At 42.8% G+C, this 23,747-nt stretch overlaps 1 protein-coding gene across 1 annotated transcript in view; it reads left to right on the top strand.

Annotated features, from left to right (window-relative positions):
• Positions 1-23,747, top strand: part of fgfrl1a (fibroblast growth factor receptor like 1a) — a 74,616-nt gene that overhangs the window by 41,848 nt on the left and 9,021 nt on the right. Inside the window, exon 4 of the mRNA XM_084353341.1 lies at positions 20,916-20,993. Coding sequence (XP_084209467.1) covers positions 20,916-20,993 — 78 coding nt within the window. The remainder of the gene's footprint in view (positions 1-20,915; positions 20,994-23,747) is intronic.

The raw sequence follows: 23,747 nt of genomic DNA on the forward strand, positions 1-23,747 counted from the left end.
GAAGAGGTGAAGCTGAAGAATCAGGAGAAACTGCACGAAATGAGTGAGAACATCAGCCATCGGGCTCAAGAGGCTTTCCCTTTCTTTACTGTTTCTCTCCTCTCGCGCGCTGATTAGCTTAGCCGAACCGATTCAACACACTCAGTCATCCAGCTGCACAGGCCACACTCACTGATAGCCCAACACTGGCTTGGTGTGTCAGGGCCTTTTAGACAGCATAACTTAAGTCAGCTGACTATAACAAAAAACTTGCTGCTCATATACGATTAAGAAGTGTTAATTCACTACTTGAAAAAAACTTGCTGGACTTGTGCGTTTGAAAAGTTAGTCAGAAGAGCAAGAAACACTGTGTGTGCTGTCGATGCTGCACCGTCTGTAGAGAATAAAGGAAAAATGCTCCACTATGTTTGGTGCCACCGCGAAGGTAGCGTGTGTGGGACACTAACATCTTGTGGGCCCCTGAGCACCGCGCATCGATATTTATGCCAGTGTTCTCAATTAACCCAAAAGGCACTTGAAAGGATTTTCTAGGCCTAAAGGGTGTGAAATTACTCCGACCTGTAGATAACCTTGTAATGAAGAGATTTCCACCTGATAGCAGCAATATGTGTTTCTTATTTACACTAGTAACAACAGCAAACAGCTGCCTGATGCATTGTGTTACTTAGCTTCAGAGTCTAAACCTGAAGGAGGCAAGTACACATAATGCTCCTTGACTACAAGACCAAACATATGCAAGCATCTGCCCCTGCTGCTGCAACGCTCTCTAGAAAAACACCGACTATTGGAGGTGAGTAAGCAGCAAAAACAGCATCCCACTGGGCGCAGATAAAAAGTTGCATTATTATTAATCCACAAACAGCTCTGAGTAACGCAAATGAGTGTTGAACAAAGCAGGCGTCGGGGTGAGTCATGTTGAAACGTCGCCCAGCAGCGCATCATGATGAGCTGGTTAGTTTTACATTGTTGTAAATAGTTGTTCATCAAAGACGGCCTGTCAGCGTGTAGCCTCACACAGCAGAGTGTGCCAGCATCTTTGAAGTCAAACAAGACGACCGCAAAAGTCTCAACACACACACTTCAGCACGCACTTGAAGGGCGTGCACACACACGCTTCACACTTGCGAGCACGCACGCAGAATCTGTGCAGAAACAATCATACGTGCAAGTGAGTGCAAAGCAAACAAACTCACGCACACGCGCTCGTGCACATTCATAAGACGTGCACACGCTCGAGAGCTCCAGTTGTAGCTTTGAAGTGTGACTCAGGCTTCTGCGACATTCCTGCAGGGATCACAGAGGAGTTTAACACTCAGCACCGAGCGGAGCAGCAGTCGGACCTTCGCTCGCACAGAAGCCGCTAATAAATTAATATGTGTAGATTATTTTCCTGAGCGTTACTGGGTGGGCGGAGCTGACATGCATCAGGATGCTTCAGCTGACCTTCATGTGTCAGTGGATCTGATTCCTCTAATGCTTCAGAGTCAACATAACAGCATGTATTTCCCCTGTAAAGCTCTGAATGTTGAGTGTTGTTAAATGTTTTCCCTCTTGACAAAGAAACTTTTATACAAACAGAAGTACAGAGAAAAAACAAGGCACCTTTTTAACCTACAAAGTGAGCTGTCAGTATGATTCTCGTATATTCCCCCTGCCTTAATGAAATAAGAGCATTTAAGTGCTTAGCAAGAGACATAATTAATGAATGGACTAATGGGCCTATTAACAAAATGGTCAAAGGGCCAGAATGAGCTTGTTAAAGCGCCACATTAAGCCACGGGCCGGCAGTTGAACAGGTCTGTCCTGAACCTTCCCACGAACGTTCAAACGCAGAGAAGTCTGTCATGTTGTTCAAGGTAACGGTGCGTTTCATTTGGTCACCTGCTTCTATAAGTTCAGGGAGAGTCGGAGAGTGAGGAAGGAAGTTGACCGACATAACGTGCATAAAACTTTACTGCAAAACTTTAAGATTGCCTCATTCATGAACACTTGAACACAAGTCATTGTCACATCATTGGATAATATCATGTGTTTTTTGATAAGTTAGTGCTGTTTGATTCTATTCTATCACTTTTTTATTGGCCTTTTGTAACGTGACATAACGTAACGTTTCTCTCGGTCGCCTCTACACACTGTAAATGATTTCTTTAAGCGGTTTAACGCTGCTGGACTCTGGATTTCTGTGTGAGGGACTCAGGTCGTATTTTGTGCGACAGTCCAGATGTGACGTTAAGAACGTTCCCTCGGAGAAACAGTAGCTAACGTTTAGAAATGGAGTCCGCTGACATAAACGGCCTTTAATATAAAACAGTTGTTTGTTTTTATCAAGTTCCTTTAGTTTTATAGTTAATGACTTGCTGTGGTTTTACAGATAATACATCAGAGAAGATAGCAAAGGGAGTTAATTGGAATCAAGTCGTTACACGAGAGAGCGTCAGGAGTCACTGATGAATCGTCAGTAATAAAGAGTCGAAATGTTCTTCTGTCTCTTCTCAGGCAGCAGTTGTGATCACACCTCCACTTGTGAAAAATTAATTCAGGAATGTAAAATGAGAAGGAGGTCAAATGGGGAGAAACTACCAAAAGCACTAATGAGTAGATATTTAACTGGAGTATAATCTCATACGGAGAAGAGCAGCGTGGGCGAGGGAGAGAATGATTGAGGGTTCAAAGGGCCGAGCCGAGGCCGCCGGTGTGCGTTTCAAAGGCGGCGCGTGGCGATGGATGTGAGAGATTTGTTAATTCAGCAAGGCGAAGCGCTGCCTTGATGTTTACTAGAGTTACACGGGCAGCAGCTGGACGAGCACATACATGCACATACACATACATACACACATACCGTACACAGGCACCTTTACAGTACTTACAGAAAGAGATCGTGCACGTGTCTTCACTTTCAGGCAGATACAAACACGAATGCAGGCGGATGCACTAATATACACTTATAAGAGCTAAATGACAAATACACATGTTCACCTGCACAGAGACAACATGTGACACACACTGAGTGGCTCGAGCACCTTCAATAAAAAGGAAATACACAGAAATACAAACAGACACACACACTTTTTCCTTAATTCACATTAGTAGAGTATAGTTTTTTTACTATAATCATTATAGTCTCACTTTTGACCAAACATCTTTGCTTTTTAAGACAAAAGGGCAGTTTCTCAATGATAAACAGGTTAAGAAGACAGATTAACCTGCCTGGCCGATAATCAGCATTTTATCAATTATCGCTGTCTGTGTTTTTTGTGTCCAATTGCCGATAAAATAAACTGATTTCAAAATGCACTACTTTGGCTCCGATGCAGCACGCGGTTACACGTCACAAGTGGCAGCCTATAAACACATAATAATCTGGATATGCAAAGTAACGGGTAACTAAAGTTATCAAATAAATGTAGAGAAGTGGAAGTATGAAGTACCAGAAAATGGAAATTAATTAAAGTAAAGAATCTCAATAATCGTAGTGAAGTACAGTACTTAGTTAAGTGTAGTTAGTTACATTTCATCACCGGTTATTCTCAACTTTAACACCAAGATCCAAATATGAGTTATCGGTCTGCTTGATTACTAATAATCAGGATCAGCCCTGGAAAACATGCCCCTAGTTAAAAGTATAACAATAATAGAAATAATAGATTTAAGTTATAAAGCTTTTTTCTTAATAAAGTTCTTTAAATAAAACACGTTACATATCTGTGTGTGTATATCAGCTGATATATTAATATCAGCATTTTTCACCCCCTCATATCAGTATCGGCATCGGCCCCAGAGGTCCAGTATCTGTCGGCTCTGGCTAAGAGCACAGGAGTAGGTTGTTTTTTTCACATCCATCGTGCTGAAGGAGTTACTGTTGCGTTTCTGCCTGGGATCGTCTCGCAGGCGAGCGGCTACACTCTGCTGATGGGCGCATCGTCTATTTTTGGGATGTGACAGTAGTTTTTATGAGCAGGGATGGTTTGAGGTTGAAGCAAATGACTAAATATATCTGACTTGGTGCATCTTAAACGGACAGTGCAGCTTTCTGCATCCCTTCACAACATAACTTGGTTTGCAGTCTTAGAGGAGCAGCAACCCAAACTGTTTGGCTTGTGATCCGTTAAAGCGAAGCAAAGAGCGCCTGTGAACCATTTGTGACAGATTGCATATATTAATAACTTATTTTTAATGTGCATGTGAATATTTGTACAGCTTTGTATCGGTATGTGCACATTTACTCGTTTACTCAAGCCTGGGAATGTTTTTGTCTGTGTTTTATGTATATTTACATTAAGGACCCTCTTGAAAACAAGATGTCCCATCTAAAGAGGTTTATCATGTGTAAATATGTCTGTAAATATGTCTATAATTCATATTAGAAGCTGTAAATATTTTGAAAGTTGAGATAAAACGTAATTTTGTGCAACAGAAACACTGTTTTTTCTTAATTCCTATATTTCCACTCCTCTCGCAGCCTATCAAGAGTTTCCTTTTGTTTATAATATGTCGTGTGCAGTTGAAGCCTCAGACAAACGATCACGTCTCCAGAACGGCTTTCAAAAAACTCAGACAACAGTCACGAGTTTGTATCAAGTATTCACGTCTTGTTCTTTTTCTGTGCCGACATGAGTGGAGACAAATGTTTGGTGTTTTTTGGGGTGTAATCAGAAGCTCATTGAGGCAGAATGAGTCTCTTTAATTTTAATCTGGAGAGTTACTGAAGACAGTTTCCACAGGATTCAGTTGGACTGAGAATGCGCAGCACTCTGGATGATAGCATTGTGTGTTTAAGGGAACATGGTGTCATGCACACCTGGTCGACAGGTGCGTCGGAGAAATGAAGTCATTCAAAGGAAGGTGGTGAACTCCTGCGCACTGTCAGCACTGAGGATTTGCTCACAGACCCTCTCATCATCAGTTGCATTATACAGATGTGGTGCTGCCTCGCTTGTCTTATTTTACGTGAGCAGGTTCAAACATGGTGTCAGGGTGAGATTCTCCTTTCAAACCGTGTCAGTGAAGTTAATTCAGAGCTGTTTGCGTCCCATCTGCAGCGACTTGGCTTCTTCTTCTTCTGTATATTTGATCGGTGTTACCTTCACATACTGGATGTGGACACACTCACAGTTTCCCCTCCTGTGATCTCAGAGACCCTCCTGTGAGCGGCGGACATGAAGTAATTTGGTAATTCCACTGAATCATTTCTGCCCTTGACTCGATCGCCTCCGTCGCATCAGTCTGCTGAGTGGAGGGTCAAGGCTTCAGGCCGCAGCTGTAAGTTTAGCCACATCCCCCGTGTGGAGTCCACGCCGTCTCCATTTTTAGGCCAATTCCAGTTTGTGTTTGGCACTTGACCCCGCTGCTCTCTCAGCGAAGTGTGAACGGTGATGTAAAACAGCGACGTGAATGAGCACGCTCTCTGCACATGCAGGAGGAGAAAGAAACAAAGAGGACGAAGACACTTAGAAACAGAAATGAGCTCAACCAGATGCCGACACGCGTGCGCACATATATCAACAGAAAACCCAAAAACCCGATCCCTAACTGTGTTTTCAGAACTCATAAACCCGATCACTGTGCGACGTTTATGAGCGGCGGCGTGGAGCCACCCGCGCCTCAGCCTGTGTGTTATTTCATCGCTCTGTTGATACTCTCTGCTCCGACATATACTCCATGTTCAGCGTTGGAGGAGGCCCGGGTGCTTCGTGTATTTTCTCACTGCTGGTTTTCTCAACATTTTTCGTGTCATAACCAAAACCCAGGCCTCGTTGTTAACCTAAACCTGACCGCCAAGGCTAAATGGCCCGTGCCCGGCCGCAGCGTCTCAAAATATACCAGCGCTGATTCTGGGGGTAACTCCGCTGGAAAAATGGACCTGGACTTATTAACGCCCCATAAAACTGTGGCGTGTTAATCACATATTGTGTATTTGGATAATATCAGATGGAGATTGAACAGGGCAGGATTTGTGCTTTGTCAGCTGGAAGCGACACAGTTGAACTCTCTCCTCCGTCCCCCGTCATTGTTCAAAAAAAAGATCCAGTGAAATACTTGGATTCAGAATCGGTTCATAATGTGATACTTTATTGATACTGAGTGGAAAAAATTCCTTTCTTTTCGCCTCCTTGCAGGCAGATTATAGGCCAGGGTCAGCAGCTGGAACGCAGATAGGAATTAAGTTTCTCCCTCACAGACACCTGAAGGAAATCTTAACAGAAGAGAGAAGTTATTGGTGGTGAGCGGTACGTTTCTGTCCTGCTTAAAGTGTTTGCTCTTTGTGGATAATCGGCCAGATGTAGACATTTGATCTTGGCAGCTGGTTGCTAAGAATCTGTTGGCTATCTAAAGGTTTTTCTGTCCTCTCTGTGCTGTAGGTACATTTACATATACTGCAGATCACGTTCAGTTTAATTTAATTTCTTTACACATTATGTAAATGATTGTGAGGAGGATTAAAGGTGGAAATAAACGTTTTTTTCTTAATTTAAATCAAAAGGAAATGCAATAACTTCAAATTAACCTTGAATAAATACATCAAACTCAAATCTTAAAGGGATATTAGAAAAAAACATTCATTGATAAAGGTTTAAACGTCATGTGAAACCTGCATACTTTAGAGCTGGCTCTAAAAAAAAAAAAGGGGGGAGGTTTGGCAGAGTATAAAGCACATCTGCAGATGTAGACCACCGGTTGTATGTAGTATGTGTAGAAGCTTTTATTGTCCGTATGGAAGTCCACAGCTGCGAAGCATGAACGAACCTTTACCGGCTACAATAATCGAGACGAGAGAAGAGTGGACGGCGTTCGATAAACCCTTCGCCCTCGCACCAGCGAGAGTTTGAAAGTAATCTCCCACAGGATGTAAAATACAGTGACGCATCTCATCACTGATTTTACAAACATCCATCCCCCCTATCATAGACACTAAACAGTTCAGCCAGTAGTCATGAAGACTAATTACCACTGACTAATCATCACATCTTTCTCGTTCCGATGTTGAATTTCTGAGCAAAACTATGAAGGGTGCATTTTTCTGTCAGCTGATAGATGTTAAGATGACTCAGACGATGTTAACCGCCTGAAAACTGACACCACAAATCCTGCTGTTGGTCCCGAGTCAGTGTGGACAAGAGCGCTAACTAAGCACTGCAAAAACACAGGATGTGAATTACGATCGAAGAGGACGGGGTTAGGCCGAGAAGGGAGAGAGCGCTACAATATAATACAGCTGTATCTATAAAAGCTGCAGTGCCGAGGGGTCTGGAAGTATTTTCAGCCTGTAGGGGTGGTAGATTTTACTTCCTGGACCAGAGTTTTATTGGCAACACTTTTAGCCAAAACTCTGCTCCCTGGCTTAAATTAGTTACCTGGAAGCGTTAGCTTATTGGGGATTTTGTTAAGAGGAACTGGGAACTTTAGGAGCTTTGCTGTTCTCAATGGCATTTTTTTTTTTTGTTCTTCAACACTTAAGACTACTGCCCGACCTTCATCTACAGCCAGTTGTTCTCATAAGAAATACTTCACAGTTACATTGTTGAGCAGTGAAACACAAGAACACCAGATGTTCTGAGCTGTGATCATATTAATATTTACTGCTTCTACATAAAACCGACTGTTTTATCTGCGAGGACAACGTGCGCTTGTCGTTTATAGCTTCCTGATCGAACACACGAGTGGTCGCTCGCCGTCCATCTTAACGACCCACTGTTCTCCCGATCCGAGCCCGCGACTTAAAGATCTCCTCAACACGTGTTAGAGGCCAAACACAAAAATACTCTCGTGTGTCTGACATTTCTGCAGAACCACATTAAAATCCTTAAAATGATACGTATTTCTTCTCTGTCATCAAATTTTCAACTTTTGATGAGCATACAAACCTTGCTCTAAGATCACCATTTGTAACTTACTTGTGGCACTTGAGATTTCCCCTTTATATTACGCCAGCACAAATGAGGTTTTATTCAGGAATAACCAGAGACCAACAGAGAAAATCAAACTTTTTGAAAGACAGGATCACGGCTGTGGTAGAGGAGATTGAAGCCAGCCAACACATGTGGACTAAACAAAGCCAAAGAAGCAGCCTGGGGGTGTGTTGCCGCTGCATATTGTTCATTAACCTCATGCAAAAATTCACCAGAGGCTTTGACGAGTAACGTCCAAAACTGCACTACCCCGACATAACCCGCAGGAAAATTACGTCAAGTCAAGATAAGATCATTTAACGTCAAAATATGTTGTTTTCTGCTTGAGTCAAACTTTAAAACATAATTGATTATGAGTCCTGAGACCCCAGGATAGGCTTCTTATTTGCAATGTCACAACTCATTGGCCTGCCTCTTAAAGGAACAGTTCACCGTCATCTGCTCGCCCTCATGCTGATGAAATGATTTAAAAAAGACGTCCTCGTGTTCCCACTTCAGCCGAAAAAGTGTACATTCTTGTGCGAACTCTTCCTTTAAAATCTGAAAATGTACACTTTGAGTAATTAAAGATAAATAAAAACAGCCGTCTTGTATCAAATTACACATTCTCCATTTTACACAGTGAAGCTCAAACATCCAACTGCAGGAACAAAAAGGAAAAAACGTCTTCTGACCGGAGGAGGACCATCAGATCGTTTCTGTCCGTTTCGTCGTATTATTCTAGCTGCTTTTCTGTAATGAGGCAATTTGTCTCAGGCACACTTGGAAAGGTGAAAACGTGCGTCATCAGGCCTCGTTGCACACATGGAAAACGCGGCTTCAAAGCGAGCAATTTGTGGTGAGCACATTGTCAGTGGTTTGATGGATCAATGAAACAATTGGCCCCGTCCGCTTCGCTCGCCGTCTCTCACTCACACTTCAAAATCGTCCCAATAGATTTGAGTTTCCTCGCGTGTTTAGACCTGAGAAACGACTTAAAACATCAGTGAGCTGGACAGAAGGACTCAGACGTGCTGCTGAGACGTTTCCAAGGCCAAAGTGAACATGAGGCCCGATTCACGCACACTGAAGGTTGACTGGAGAGTGGAAAACGACTCCTCTGCCTCTTTAAAGGATGACGCGACATTATTTTTCCCTCTAAATGTGTGTATGTGTGCGTGGACGGAGTGGAAACAGGTCGCTTTTTTTTTTTTCATGACCATACAGTCACCCTCCTCCTCCCTCATACCTCACACACACACACATATACACACACACACGCACAAACACAGGTGGCTGTAATTAGTGTGTTGAGCCCATTCATGGCACAAGATCAAACTGCGGTGCGCTCGGCTTCAGGAAATACAGAGCTCTGCTCAGAGTCACACACACACACACACACACACACACACACACACACACACACACACACACACAGATGCATGCACCTTCACTCTTTTATTCTCTCTCTAACGTGATGCTGGCGTTCAGACGGTTTCCCTCGAAAAACTGTTTTTGTTTAGTCTGCGAGTGAAGCAGAGCTCTGTTTGAGTTCAGTGTAGAAACTTACACACTCAGTGTTTACCTCTGCAGGGAGAACGCAGGCGGAGAAGGTGGAGAGCTGCAGGGGATTATGGGTTAGATAAGCCTGAAATGTTTAACATCTCCGGTCCGAAACTTCAGAATACACACGGCTGTTTTTTTGCTGCAGCCGTAAGCAGAACGTCCACAGATGGACCGGCTGGGCACAAGGTTATAAAAGCAGTAATAATGCTGCTGGAGGAAAAAGCTCGGAGCTCGGAGCGGTCAGCGCTTCATATTTATGAAGTTTGTGTGCCTCCCTGTATTCAGACACGATGAGATGTATTTAAAGACAAAAGAACGGTTTGTTCTGTGATGAAATTACGAGGTGGTTTCACGGTGTGGTCGAGAAACAGAAACACACAGTGAATATTGTTTAACGTGGCAACGTTTTGGCGATCAAGGTCTCGGTCAGGTTTTTTTTTTTACCCCGGTGAAAACGTTGGTGGTAGAAACAGTTGCCCAGTCATTTTTAAGCCGTTGGATTGGGAGTCACATCCTTCTCTAAAAATCCTGGAAGGAGGAAGGAATGTCTTCACAATTTTATATGTCTCGTGTGTTTACTTATTAGTTTTAATGAGTTGTGAATGATTCAGTGTTGGTCGAACACCTGCAGGAGTAGGCATTGGTGTCGGGAATGCTTCGGGATCCCCCAGCAGGAGGTGGGAAGTGCTGCTGGGCCGAGGGACGTCAGGGGCCTCATTTATAAAAAACAGCTCTTAGATCCGTACTGAACTTTATATCAACATAGTTTCCAGCAGGAGAATCACTAAAGTCAAGTCACGTCTTTGCTTAGATATAAGATCACTTCTATGTCATAGAGATGTTTAATAAATAACCGCTTATAAACGGGTTTTTACTGAAGTCATTCATGAGATCAAAGCTGATTGTAAGTCCGTTTTATAAATGAGGCCTCTGGACTGCGAACACGACCCGGCCCGGGATCAGCAGCAGAGAGTGGATGGATGGATACTGATCGCCTGTAGATGTTCGTCTTTGTTTTCCGTCTGTTTGCCTGATCGCACAATGCTTCAAAAAACCTACTTAACCAGCGTCAATTAAATTTGTTGAGATGTTTGGCATTGAGTCGAGGAAGCACTAGCACTCCATTTACTCTTGACAGCAATCCAAAGCATTTTTGCATTACATCTACGCTGCAGGGAATTGAAATATGACTTCAAACATTTAGCGCCTCTTATGCAATCCAGCTCCGGCTGTTAGGACTTGGAACAAACTCGGGTCCTGTCTCACCAGCATGAAGCTTAAAGCAGTTTTCTCTCACTGCATCCTGATTCAATTGTGACTTAAACATTGCACATTTTGTTCCACTAGAGAACGAAGGTGGGAGATGTGATATGAGTCGATGGGGAATGCCTTTCTGGATTCAGTGACTTTGGAAAAACCGAAACTGTTTGCTCGTGTCAGAGGCACTGAAGGTCAACATTGTTGGACATAGTTGCACAAAAAACTGTTAAAAAGGCACTTTATGTCACAACTGATGTGTTTCTTGCGTAATAAAAAACCTGAATGTCAGATTTTTCGACAAAACGTAACTGCTGATGAGGTCTTTGTTACCTGAACCTTCAAAAAGAGGAACAAGACCCACACACACACACACACACACACACACACACACTCACATCCTGAACCCCCCTTAGATCTGCCGTCACGCTGAAACTCTTGCCAACCAAAGACCTCGCTTAATCAACCACATACCAAGATCGCTATATGAAATAGTTTCTGTGCAAATGTGTGTGTGTGTGTGTGTGTGTGTGTGTGTGTGATTGGCTCACACACACACACACACAGGTTTGTATAAAATAGGTCAAAAAGCTGGAAGCAATTCCCGGCCGAACGTTGACGTGTGTTAATCATATTTCAGAGAGCCGGAGCCCAGAATGGCACAACGTGTAATCACATTTGTAAATAGCCTCGTAAAAATGTGCTCGTAAAGAGTTTGTTGTTGTCTTGGCCCGGTCCGAGGGGGCAGAGGGAGGGAGGGAGGGAGGGAGGGTTGAATACTTGAAGCAGAAAACCCTGTCAGGTGTTGGTGGGTGTGTGTGTGTGTGTGTGTGTGTGTGTGTGTGTGTGTGTGTGTGTGTGTGTGTGTGTGTGTGTGTGTGTGTGCATCTGTATGGTGATGATGATGATGATGAGATCAGACGTTCCAGAAACATTTCAGCGAAAGATGTTTACCTTATGAGGACCGGTTCTGTGTGTGTCTGTGTGTGATTCAGTGATTTAATGAACGTTGGGAGATGTCATCACCTCGAACACACTGCACACTAAATACTCTGGGCTACACACACACACACACAAGCTGTTAATCTGTCATCTAAGCCAGTGTTGTCGGCCACATAGAGTAGCAGTTAACTGTTATTGTATGATTGTCTGTTCTGCGGTTACAGTTAATAAATCTCTCTCTGCACTGTCGCCTTTTTTCTCTCCGAGTCGTGTCTTTTCATCTCCCTCCTGCCGCCTCTCGACCTCCTCTGAAAGCCGGTCGGTTCCCGTCTCCTTCTCCGTCGCAGCTCCTTTCAATGTCTCTCTCTCACGCTGTTAATGGAGGTCTGTGTAGCAGCACAAGTTATAATGATTTCCATAAGGCTACACAGCCTCTCCACAGGGGAGAGTGTAAATCACAGTGACAGTGTGTGTGTGTGTGTGTGCGTGTGTGTGTGTGTGTGTGTGTGTGTGTGTGTGTGTGTGTGTGTGTGTGTGTGTGTGTGTGTGTGTGTGTGTGAGTGTGTGTGTGTGTGGACAATGGCTCTGCGGCGTAGCGGTCCACGTGTGCAGACGTGGACGCTAACACACATCTCACTGTTTTCTCTTGAGGAGAGTCAGGAGACGATGACTGTTTTCCTCTGGACGTGTGTCAGAACGATGGAGGTTAGATTTTGTGAAACGACTTGACGAGTGATCAGAGGATTTCTGACAAAAAGTGACTGGAAAAACAGTTTTTCCATGGCGGATGACAAACAGGGCTGCAGAATATATTGATTTTATATCGTTATCTTGATATGAGACGATGTAGCATCTTAGATTTTGGATATTGTTATATTAGTATTAGTTAGTATACTTTTATAGGCTGCGTTACAGTAAAGTGATTTAATTTTCCGAACTTATCAGACTGGATTAGATCCACATTACTGATGATTATTTATCAAAAATCTAATTTTGTCAATATTTTGTTTGATTCCTACAATATTGTCACAACAAAGATATCAAGGTATTTGGTCAAAAGTGTCATATTGTCACCCACCGCTAGCAGTTTGAGGTGCTTCTGAGGAGGTTTTCAAAATATCTAGATATCCATCGTGTGTCGGGATGTAGCCTAAAAATATTGTTATATTATGTTAAGGAGGTCTCGGACAGCCCGAGTGGAAATCACAAGAATTATTGACAATAAAGTCCAAGAAGACCAAAAACATCAGATGTTATGAAAGTGTTCATCAATTCATGTTGTCATTTTGAAATAAATCATTTAGTGTGTAAAGTGTCAAAATATGTTGAAAGATGTCACAAGGTCCTTTAGAGGTTTTACATTTTCAGTCATATAAAACAGAGAGAAACAGCAGACAAACTGAAACCAGCTGATATTCGACTAGTTTTATCTGATTAATAATAAATTCATTCAGTCAGACATTGAAAGAGTATTTTAAGAAATAATTCCCAACTTAGGTCCAGTGTCATCAGTATCTGTCACCATAAAACTGTTGATTCATTTGTTTATTTTATTTTTTCTAGGTGAATTAAGAAAAAGCTGTTTATTATCCTCCTGTAGTGTTTTGTGGTTCGACTTGTCCCCGTGTTCATCGAGGGACGATTACACGAGCTGCTAACGTGAAACACGACTCGTGCTGCAGACTGAGAGTTTCCACAGAACATCTACAGTATTACATTTTCAATATTGGGGCCACAGCATGTAAATGTAACCATTTATTATAATGACAGTGTGAGTAATGTTGCAACTTGTGGCAAATAAATTCAAATAAATACCCCTGAAATGACTGTGGCTGGAGAGGGAAGCATGTGAGGAACGTGGGGTCACAGAGATGTTGGACGTCTCCTTCTTCACCCACACATAAAAAACCCCTGCAGTGCAGAAAATGCAGCAATAATAAGCTTATAACACAAGAAGGAACCGCAGAACATGTGGTTTTATTGTTTCCAGAGTATCACTGAGCCGATGGAGCTATAATGACAGTGTGTGTTTCAGTAGAGGGTCAGCGCACTGACAGGCCAGCTAACTGCTGAAGGACGAACTGTGTTTGTTCTGCTGGTTGTTGCAGTCGACGGGTTTTGGAGGAGGAGGCGTCCAAAATGGCACCGAAGTATAAAGTTGTTAAAGTTCATCTGTCTGACACCCAAACACAATATTTACCATCGTATCCGATCTCTCCAAACTCGTCTACAATATCTTTGATTTACAGGAGCCTTCATTGAATCTACCGGAGGTCCCTTGTTGAACAGATTAAGAGGTCCTCAAACATCTTGATTTTGAATTTTCTGCTCATCATGTTGCAGTTTTTAAAGTTTGAGTTACTTTTATTTGTCTTTTTCAGTCATGGAGGCTCTCATTGCTCCAAATGAACTGCCAAAAATGTCAAGTGCATAACCCCCTGCAGACTAAACTAAACAATCCCACTGAGGAAAGAGATGTGCAGAGCAGAGCTTTTGTATAAACCTTAAATGTACAAGGGAGGAAGGTAACAGACTGAGAAACCACAGTAATAAAGATCAGCTAGAGATCGAAAGAAAGAAAGACAGAAAGGACTGGTGTCAGACTGACTCTCACATCCCTCCAACATCAGTCTCTCTGTGCCAGGTTTGAATGTGTCGTCATCTCTGCACCACATGTTTGTAACTTAAAGCAGCCGAGAAGCTTGAAACAGTTAGCTGGTTAGTCAATCTGAGGAGGCAAAGCTACAGCGACCTGCAGGGAAGACACGCCGCTGCCACCACTGTAACTTTGATACTTTTATGGCATTGACTGAACTGTTGAATTGTCGACTGTCTGCAGTACCTAAGGAGTTACTCTCATCAGTCAGTCTTATCTTGTCGGTGAGACAGTAAGCATGCAGCATGCAGGAAAACAACTGGTTCTGCTCAAAGAGGCTCAGAGTTGTTCAGGAAACAGTAACGAAGTCAAGGTATCGGTACTGGTATCAGTTGTTGTGCTCTCTGGTTGGGGGCCTTTTAAATCACAGTATTACAACGATGGCATCGTCCACCGGCCCAACCCGAGCTGAAAACTCTCTGTAAGTTTCTTGCTGATGAAGATGATGAAACATGATTAGAAGCTTCAGATGTGATAGAAAGTTTCAGCTACTCAGTGGAGTTTTATAAACTGAGGTGAAGAATCAACATTGAAAAACTTCTGTACAGTAACTTTCTTGGAAATGTCTCATTTCTGCAGCAGTTGGGGTTAGAGTTAAATCACAATCATTGTGAAGTTTGAAGGCTATTTTATGGTATTTCTGATCATTTTCCTCATATGAAGTCTGGTTAAACTTCAACTTTGGTTAAACTGCGATCCCTTGCAATATCTAAAAGCAGCTATTGTTGATGAAGCAAAAATAAACCCTCCTGGGAGCCAGGTTTTACCGAACAATGCCTCTTCTTCCAATGTTATGCAAAACATGTTCACTTGCGGTAGCTCCTGTCTGAATTATGAAGTGAAACATCAAGTCTGGATGAAGTGTGAGGCGAGCTGTGCCTGTCTCCAGCCTGAAAAGGGGTTTTATGGGCCCAACAGTGGTTTCTCTGGGTTTGTCAGATACACAAACTCACATCGGGCTGGTTTTGGCCGTGATGCTGCAACAACCGGCGGTCAGTCGGAGCTGACACAGAAACATCTCTCTCTCTCTCAGCACATGCACGCACAGAGGTTCTGTCCACATATCCAGTGTCTCTATATTAAAACCTGGAAGGACACGACCCTTTAGGAAAACACTGGCCCCCTGGACACACTCACACACACAAACACACACACTCGAACACACACACACACTGGCCTGTTGGGACTCATATTTCTGAGCGTGTCCAATGCAGCTTTTTTCTCTACAGACCTAAAAGTAAATACAAGACAGGGTTACACAAATACACACACACACACACACATGGGTACCCCTTGCCAGTGAATGTGTGAAATGTAGCACACTGTTGAACCGTCGCCCCCCCCTCGTAGATTAAAAGAGAGAGGAATGAAAAGACACGAAGAAGAAAAAGAAGGAGGAAAAATGAAGCGGAAAGCAGAAAGTGTGAGGACAGAGAGCGGAGGGTGGACAAAGAGATAGAGAAACAAAGAGATTTAAAAACAGAAACTAAACTCATAAAATGAATGATAAAAGTAGTGTGGCACATGTTTCACAGCCTGTGTGGTGGAGAGGATTTGCAAAATTGGGAGGAAAAAGACTTAATGCTGCAAGTAATTAATTGCAGATAATGTTCATGGTGGGCCGTCATTATACCGGATTTTCACGATATCTTTCGCTTTCGTCTGTCATCTCCTTCAACATGGTTTTGTGGTAGCCACATACCTAGACCTCCAGGGAGAGCGCCAGGCTTTGAGTCCTTTCGTAGTGGCCAGACGGTGTAATTACAACGTCAGGTGACGCACTGGGGATGCACTTTTTTCCATAAGCTTTCATAAGTCAAGCCATTGGGTCCAATAAAATTGGGAAGTCTAAGAAGAGCGCGATTAAATTATATCATCCCCATTTAAGTTAACTGGATGTTAGCCTTCTCCGTCAGCCGAACACGGAAGATCCAGGTAGTTTTATACTCGGAAAGTCAAACTGTTTAATAATAATAATAATAAATAATAATATAATTATGAACACAGTCCTGTACTTTTGCCTTTCCTTCAGTTTTTCCCCCCGAAACATTTCTCCCAATCAAATGTTTTTATGAAAGAAGTCAAACTAAATGTGATGCTCTTTGGTATGAAGTCGACCTTTAATTAGATATTAGCTATTTCACAGTGAAACTCTGAAAAGTCGCAGAAAGCCTTTTTGAGCATTTCTTTAAGGTGATGAGTCAGTCTCGTAGTTTGTCGGTTTGGTTCGAGGCTTAAAAGTCTTCGTATAAGGATTTTCTGAAACGTAAATGGAGTGAATACTAGGGCTTTGACATTTGCCCAAAAAATCATATTCGAACTTCGTTTGTTTATTAATATTAATATTCGAATATATTCGAATATTTATTGATAATATTTTGATCATTAAATGCCTCCAGTAAGACCTATATTAGTATCAAAAGAAAGTCGTTTTTCTGTTGTTCTATGTTCTGTCCACCAGAGGGCAGTGTATCAATCAATAGACAGAAAAGTGTTGACAGGTGGGCTCTCAAGTTGCTGGTCGTGGAGTGGTCGATAAGTTTAGTCTTACATATTTTACAAATAACTTTGTCCTTTCTCATTATTTTTCCTTGTTTCAGGAAACCAAAGAAGCGCCACACATTACTCCTTAAATTTTCCGGCGTGTATAGTTCTCCTTCCGCACTCGCAGCCTTTTGCTCCGCCATTGTTTTTCTGTGAAAGAGTGTAAACAGGCGTCAGGCGCTAACGACGTGATAACGTACAGAAGCCCCAGGTGATCAATGCTCATGAGCTCGCGTTTCACAAAACAGGCTGAAAAAAGCCTCGAATCTGGATTGAAAACTACGTTTTCAGGCAAACACATTTACCAAAAATAATGCTTATTATAGGTTCGAATATTTAGAAGCTGCCCGATATTCGTTCTAGATCTTTTTTTTTTTAATATTCGAATTATATTCGAATACCGAAGTTCGATGTCAAAGCCCTAGTGAATACACGGGAAATTCACTTGTAGATCCAGAGTCATTCAAACATTGGGCGGTCACTGTTGCGCTCCATGTACTGTAACTGTAACGATACTTTATACCAGGGACGTTTGGTGTCTTAGAGTGAATCCTTGCTGTTTCTTTAACTATAAACATATATACGCTCGCTTATTCAACTTGCCTTCACATATGTGTGTGTCTGTGGCCATGTGAGTGTGTGTGCGTGAGGATTAGCTGTTGTAATCTCCAGCCAAAGTATCTGGCCGAACATTAGAAGGTGGAACGGGATCAGAAGAAAACACTTTGTTTATTGAAAACAGCTGAAGCAGGGAGGGAATATGTTTTCTACTCTGTGTGTGTTCAACTTGAAACAAAACAGTGAAACATTAAAGTCTACTCCCGACCCCGCACTCGTATAACAGAAGTGGAGAAAGGTGTAAAACTGACTCGGCTGGCAGAAACTGTTTCTGAAGCCTCGATGTCGAACATGCTGACAGAAGTGGGATGTGCAGGTTTCACACTCAAAGACGCAGTTACAGTTTTACTCTCTGCAGGTCTGGAAGGTTTTAGGAGGTGCCACGTGTTTTATACAGTATATATGTGAGGGAGCAGCGTTTTAGTCAGAGTCTTGGGCGACAAAGTGTCGTTCAAGAGTTTGGTGTTAATAACACTGTCGTTAGTAAAACACACTCAGTTTGCTCGCTCTGTTCTCTGAACATCTTTGGATGAAAGCTTCCTCTTCAAGTCATGAGTGAAGTGATAATGGAGGAGTCAGCTGGTCGTGTGTGCGGCGTCAGGTGTTTACAGTCATTAACTGTGTTGACATCAGTCACCTGGACTCCACTGTTGGGCCAAGTGTTGAGATCAAGTACTCAGTTTTTTAGTTATTTCATGAAGAGTTTCCTCTCTGATGGATAAGGCCTCAGCCAAAAACAAGTTTATATTTGATATTATTGATCAGAAGCTCCTAAAAACCTCATGAACTTCACCCTAACATGTCAATATTCACCCACCTTCATGTGAGAAACTGTTACAGTGCAGTCATGTGATGAGGTGTTTGGAGACAGTTCTGTTTTGTGTTTCATTCACACACAAACTTAACTTTTATTTTACTTGTACAATAACAATAACAAATGACAAGATTATCATTTTGGTACTCTGATATCCCTTTAAGTAAGCCCGTCAGTCAGCTTTCAATCAGCTCATTACAGTAAAAACAAAGACTCAACTTAAGTTTTCTTCTAAGGCAGATATTTACATTGATATCAGTCAACATTTAGCACTCAGACGAGGACAGTCTCGTAATCTATGGAAAGCTTTTATATATATATATATATATATATATATATATATATATATATATATATATATATATATACATATATATAATGAAGTACATGCATGCGTACAAAAGACTCTACAGAACCTTTATGTCCCCTGTATCTCAGATCTATCAGTGTTTGTATAGTTTATATTGGAAATTGAAACACAGCCTTCATACATCTTCTGTTGCCTGTTGCTGATTTGTCTCTGCAGCAGTATCTCGGCATGCGGCTGCTGCACATATATATGTTTTGAATTTGGGGAATACTTTGAAACCTGTGGATGTATGGCTGCACTGTATGGACAGTGGAAGCGGTCCAGCCCCCCCCCTCTGTGAGCGGGTCTGTAGGAGGTCTGCCAAGCACAGTTTACAGGCTCGCACCAGGCCTGGGGGAGGGTTCGCTAGCTGTTAAGAGTGCTAAACCATGTTCCCCCCCTCCAGATCAGACAGCCACGCCGCTCGGCTTCAAACGCGCTGCCCTTTCTCAGAACACGCCGTGCATGTGGCAGGAGGGAGGGACGACGGGGCGGGGGAGTCAGAGGGGAGGGAAGGGGGAGCGAGGTGCAACGGGAATACCGTCACCTCAAGTTACCACTTAGTTAAAAAACGTCAGAAGACACGCAGCCACACATGCACGGACACACCCATGTAGGAATTCATATCGCACACACACAAGCACACACATACAGGGTCTGCCAGCGTGCTATTAATACCAGCCCCGAGGATGCAGGTCATGCCTCGTATTTGCATTTCAAATGCGTCGTTCATTCCATCATCCAAATAGTGATGCTTTTAAGACATTTGGCGCTGCATTAATCACTCTGTGCTCTCAGGTGGTCCTCTAAAAATCTACGCTCAGATCTGTGTACGTACCAACACGGGGGATAAACATATCCATTTACAATCACGCACGCACTCTCTTGTGTTTCCTGCAGGTGGTCCGAGGCTGCTTGGTTCCCTTTTTCCTTCCATAACTACCATCAGGCTTTGGTTGAAGTTTCAGGTTCAGGCGAAGTTAATCACACACACCCCCCCCCACCTCATGTATTTTGACAGACCTGATATTGCTCTGTATCAGCCGACCCCACCTCTCCGTTAAAGGGCCCCTCGGATACATTGGCTCCATCTTGAAGCGGTTCCTAGCGTGACGATCCAGACAGATGTTTGTGTCTTTTTGGGTAATCAATGTATGAAGACATGCTGAGGGAGGGAATCTGATACACACGAGAGTAAAAGCTATGTGATACTGTTGACTAGATAAAGGCTCGTACAGTGTAGATGATCCAAACAGAATTTGCTCTTTGCACAATGTCGTTTATCAGGAATGTAATTTTGGGAAAATTCTCCTTTTTTCCTCTTTGTACATGTATAAGGAACACATTTTCTATCAAACGTTCTCAGTGGCACGAGCCAGGAACGATAATTTTTCGGTTTAAGGAAGAAGGCATGTTACACAAGGCTGCACCCAACAAGTATTTTCAATACGGATTCATCTGTCAATCATTTTCTTGGTTATTGATTAGTCGTTGGGTTCATAAAATATCAAAAAATGTTAAAAAAGGTTGATCACTTAAAAGCTGATGTCTTGTTTTATTCACAAGATATTTAGTTTACTGTCATAAAAGATTAAAGCAACCAGAAAATAATCACATTTGAGAAGCTGAAATCAGAGAATTTAGATATTTTTCCTTAAAAATGACTTAAAATGACGAATCAATGATTAAAAAAATGGATTAATCAACTGATTGTGGTTTTAGAGGGCGTCTACACACACGATCACAATACCAGAATATTCTAGGTGAATAACGCAGGTTTGATTCAGATATTCACAGGTAACACTCACTGAAGCTTCAAAGCCCAAAAATGGTATTCGGTACAGCGAGTGCTCCCAGGTCTTAATATTTTAAAATGCTTGTGACAGTGATGCTTCATCTGCATCCAATTTGTGAGAGGAGACCAATGTATCAGCGAAATCTTTGGATTTATGCTTAACAAGCAATCATACATCATGAGCCCTGTGCTGAACGTCTGCAGCTGCTGATAGAAAACATTAAAAAAACCTCCTAATTTCATGACGCTTCATGACATTTGTTTTTAGTTTGCAGCACTCAGCTCAGCTCAGCTTTTGTTGCACATAAGTCATGTTTATTTTACTGTAACTGGAGCAACAGGTGGGCGTCGAGATCGAGACAGCAGATTATTTATTTGTCTGATTGTGTTGAGTTCGCTGCACCAGGTCTCTCTGTATGAACGAGCGATCAGCTTTTCAGAGGTCGTCGATTCATTAATGATGTTTCTCATCTTGTCTCCTTCACCAGATGACTCCAGCTCGAGAGGTGGAGCAGCGGCGGCCAACGGTGACTCTGAACACGCCCCGGAGCTGGCGGGGAAACTAGGTAACCACTCGCACCTTATTTGAACTCATCTCAATTGAACATTTTTAAACGAGAAGGAAGCGTAGAGGTGACGCTTCAGATAGCCGAGAGTGTGTAACATCTTCAAAAGTTCAGTGGCAGGATGTAAACACCTCGCCCAGCGTCAGAGGGGAGAAGGTGAGGGTGTAAGCCCACACACAGGCACACGTCAGGGTGGTTGTTTGCTCAGATAATTGGCTCTGACAGAGTGGAGAGCAGTCTATTTGTGTAAGGTGTGATTCGGTGGGACACATTCCTTCCCCCTCTCCCTCCTCAGTCTCCCTGGTCCCCCTGTCATGTAACTAAACCCGTCTTTCTTTGCTTGCATTTATCCTTTTATCCGACTCCTTCTCCTTCTCTCTCTCTGTCATAAACGTCCGGGCACATTCACACTTAAATGTCAGCAAACACTTTGCTCTTTTTTCTGCTCTCTTTGTTTTTTCACACACATTCTTTCTCTTCATCTGTTCGCCTCTCTGCGCTCGCACACAACCAAGCGTACACACTCGCTGCTTTGGCTAAGGCCTCGTTCAAACCGGCTCCAGCTCCCTTGTTTATTTGAGCGAGATCGGCCCGCCGACGCAGCCGTCAGTCCCTGTTAGCATCATCCACCGAGACAGGAAATCAAATAGATATCGTGGCTGTTTCTCTGCCGTTTACCTTGTGATCGATTTCACAAACGATTAAAATGATTTCCTCTGTCTGTCCGTCCTGGGAGAAGGATCCTGCCTCTGAGGCTGTAGCTGAGGATGTCATTCACTGTGCAGATCGTAAAGCCAACTGAGGCGATGTGATTGTGATTTTGGCCTCAAAAAATGACTCCAGAGTTGTAAAATATATTTATTTATCAGTAATACAAAGTGTTGGGCAATGTTTTGGTGTTTTGCTGCCTTCAAAGTTGTAATTTGTAACATTTCTGCATTCAAACGTCTAAGAATTACCAAACCTTTACAGTATATTTCTGAGCTGTGTACTTTATCCCAAATGTTTCCAACAATTTTTAAACCCCCAAAAAATCTAATTTTATATACGTAATGGTGCAACGCTGCTATTGATTAAAAAAACTATTTCTGTGTTAATTATTAACCTTCAAGAGTGTTTGTCAGGTGCATGTTTGACAACGCAGAGAGGCAGGCTAACTGTTTCCCCTTGCTTCAATTCATTAAGCTAAGCTAGGCTAGCTGCCTGCAGGCGAGCTTTGACTGAATGCACAGAGATGAGCTCAGCATCCATCATCTCATGTAACTCAGAGCTAAAACAGAAACAAAGTCCAGATCCTGACCCAGATGTAAACATTAAACCTGAAGATGAACTGAAATTACCTCAGTTAGCTAAAATCTCTTGAATCTCAGTCTCAGAGTGAGAAATCACCGCGCTGTCTCTCTCTCGCTCTGCTTCTGGCTCAGTGTCTCATCAAAGGTGCTCAGTCGGGGGGTCAGCAGTATTTTTACAGTGTGAAGCGTGGCGTTGAAGTGGCCCCCGAGACCCAGAACAAGCCTGCCACTCGCCCGTCCTGGCTCTCACCTTCTCCCCTCTTCCCTCTCTCTGTCACGGCTTTCTCAGTTTTGCCCTCTCGCTCTGTTTTTCTTTCTCTCTCCCTCCCGGTGTGCCCCCTCTCTCACCTTTTCCTTTTTTTTATTGTTTTAACTCCCACACTCTTTGTTCTCTGCTTCTCTGCCGTCACTCCAGTTTTTATTTGTCTGTTTTCTGAGTAATCTGTCGGTCTGTATGCGCTAACCTTAATGTGAACTTCACTTTCCATCTGTTTTCTCCTTCACTCCTGTTTGATTTGGTCCAGCTTTAACAATATAAATCAGTTCATCTCGGTTTCACTTTGCTGTGTTTTGTTCATTCTCTAATCTCCTCTTTTTCCAGTTCAGCTGCACTTTGGCTCTTTCCCTCCAATTTCCAATAAATTTAAGCCAGTTAATTAATGTGTTCATCAAAGTTGATGAAATTGCCAAAATAGTGAGCTATTAATCATCATCTCCTCCTTCTCCTCCGCTCTCTGGTAGATCTATTGACTCAGTCTGGTCACAGTTCAGCTGTAGTCCGGTAGCTTTTCTTAGACTCGGGGGGGTAAAAGTTGAGACTTAAAAGCCTTTGGGGTATGTTTGTTTTGTCATCCTGCCCAGCTTCCTGTCGGTCAGCAGAGAACTATATTCTGCTGAGTAATGAAGCCGTAGTGAAATCTCCACATTTGAGCGCGCACACCCGTCACATAACTCTCCCGCCTGTTTGTTTGCCCTGAGCTAGAATAATAACCGCGTCCGAGGAAAGAGACGCAACTTCGGTAGTTTCAGGCTGATTTATCGCCCCGGTTGATGGCTATCTGCTGCGGCTGGAACATGAGGGCTGTAAAATCAAGCGCTCCTGTGAATGATTTCCTCTCCTCACTCCCGACTGGATCCTTTCTTTCCTCTTTGATCTGTTTTCTCCCTGATTGTTGTGTTGTGTGTGTGAACAGATGCGTGGCCTGCATGGAGGGATGTGGATGTTTGAGTCGTTGACTGAGGTTAACTGGCCGCTTAATGTTTTGTAAGAAAGGATTTGCATGACTGAACGGATGTTTGGTGTGATGCTAAGTCACCGTCTGACTGTTTATCACTTGTGCATTGATTTTTCAGTAGATTTCTCAGGTATCTGTCCTTTACTTGAGTATTTATCACAAGACTGATTTTAACCTGTCAGTCAGGGTTCGTATGGGTCCTGGAAGTCCTTGAAACTGCTTGAATT

Source organism: Pagrus pagrus, assembly GCF_965226575.1.
Source record: "Pagrus pagrus genome assembly, chromosome: 5".
Classification (NCBI taxonomy): domain Eukaryota; kingdom Metazoa; phylum Chordata; class Actinopteri; order Spariformes; family Sparidae; genus Pagrus; species Pagrus pagrus.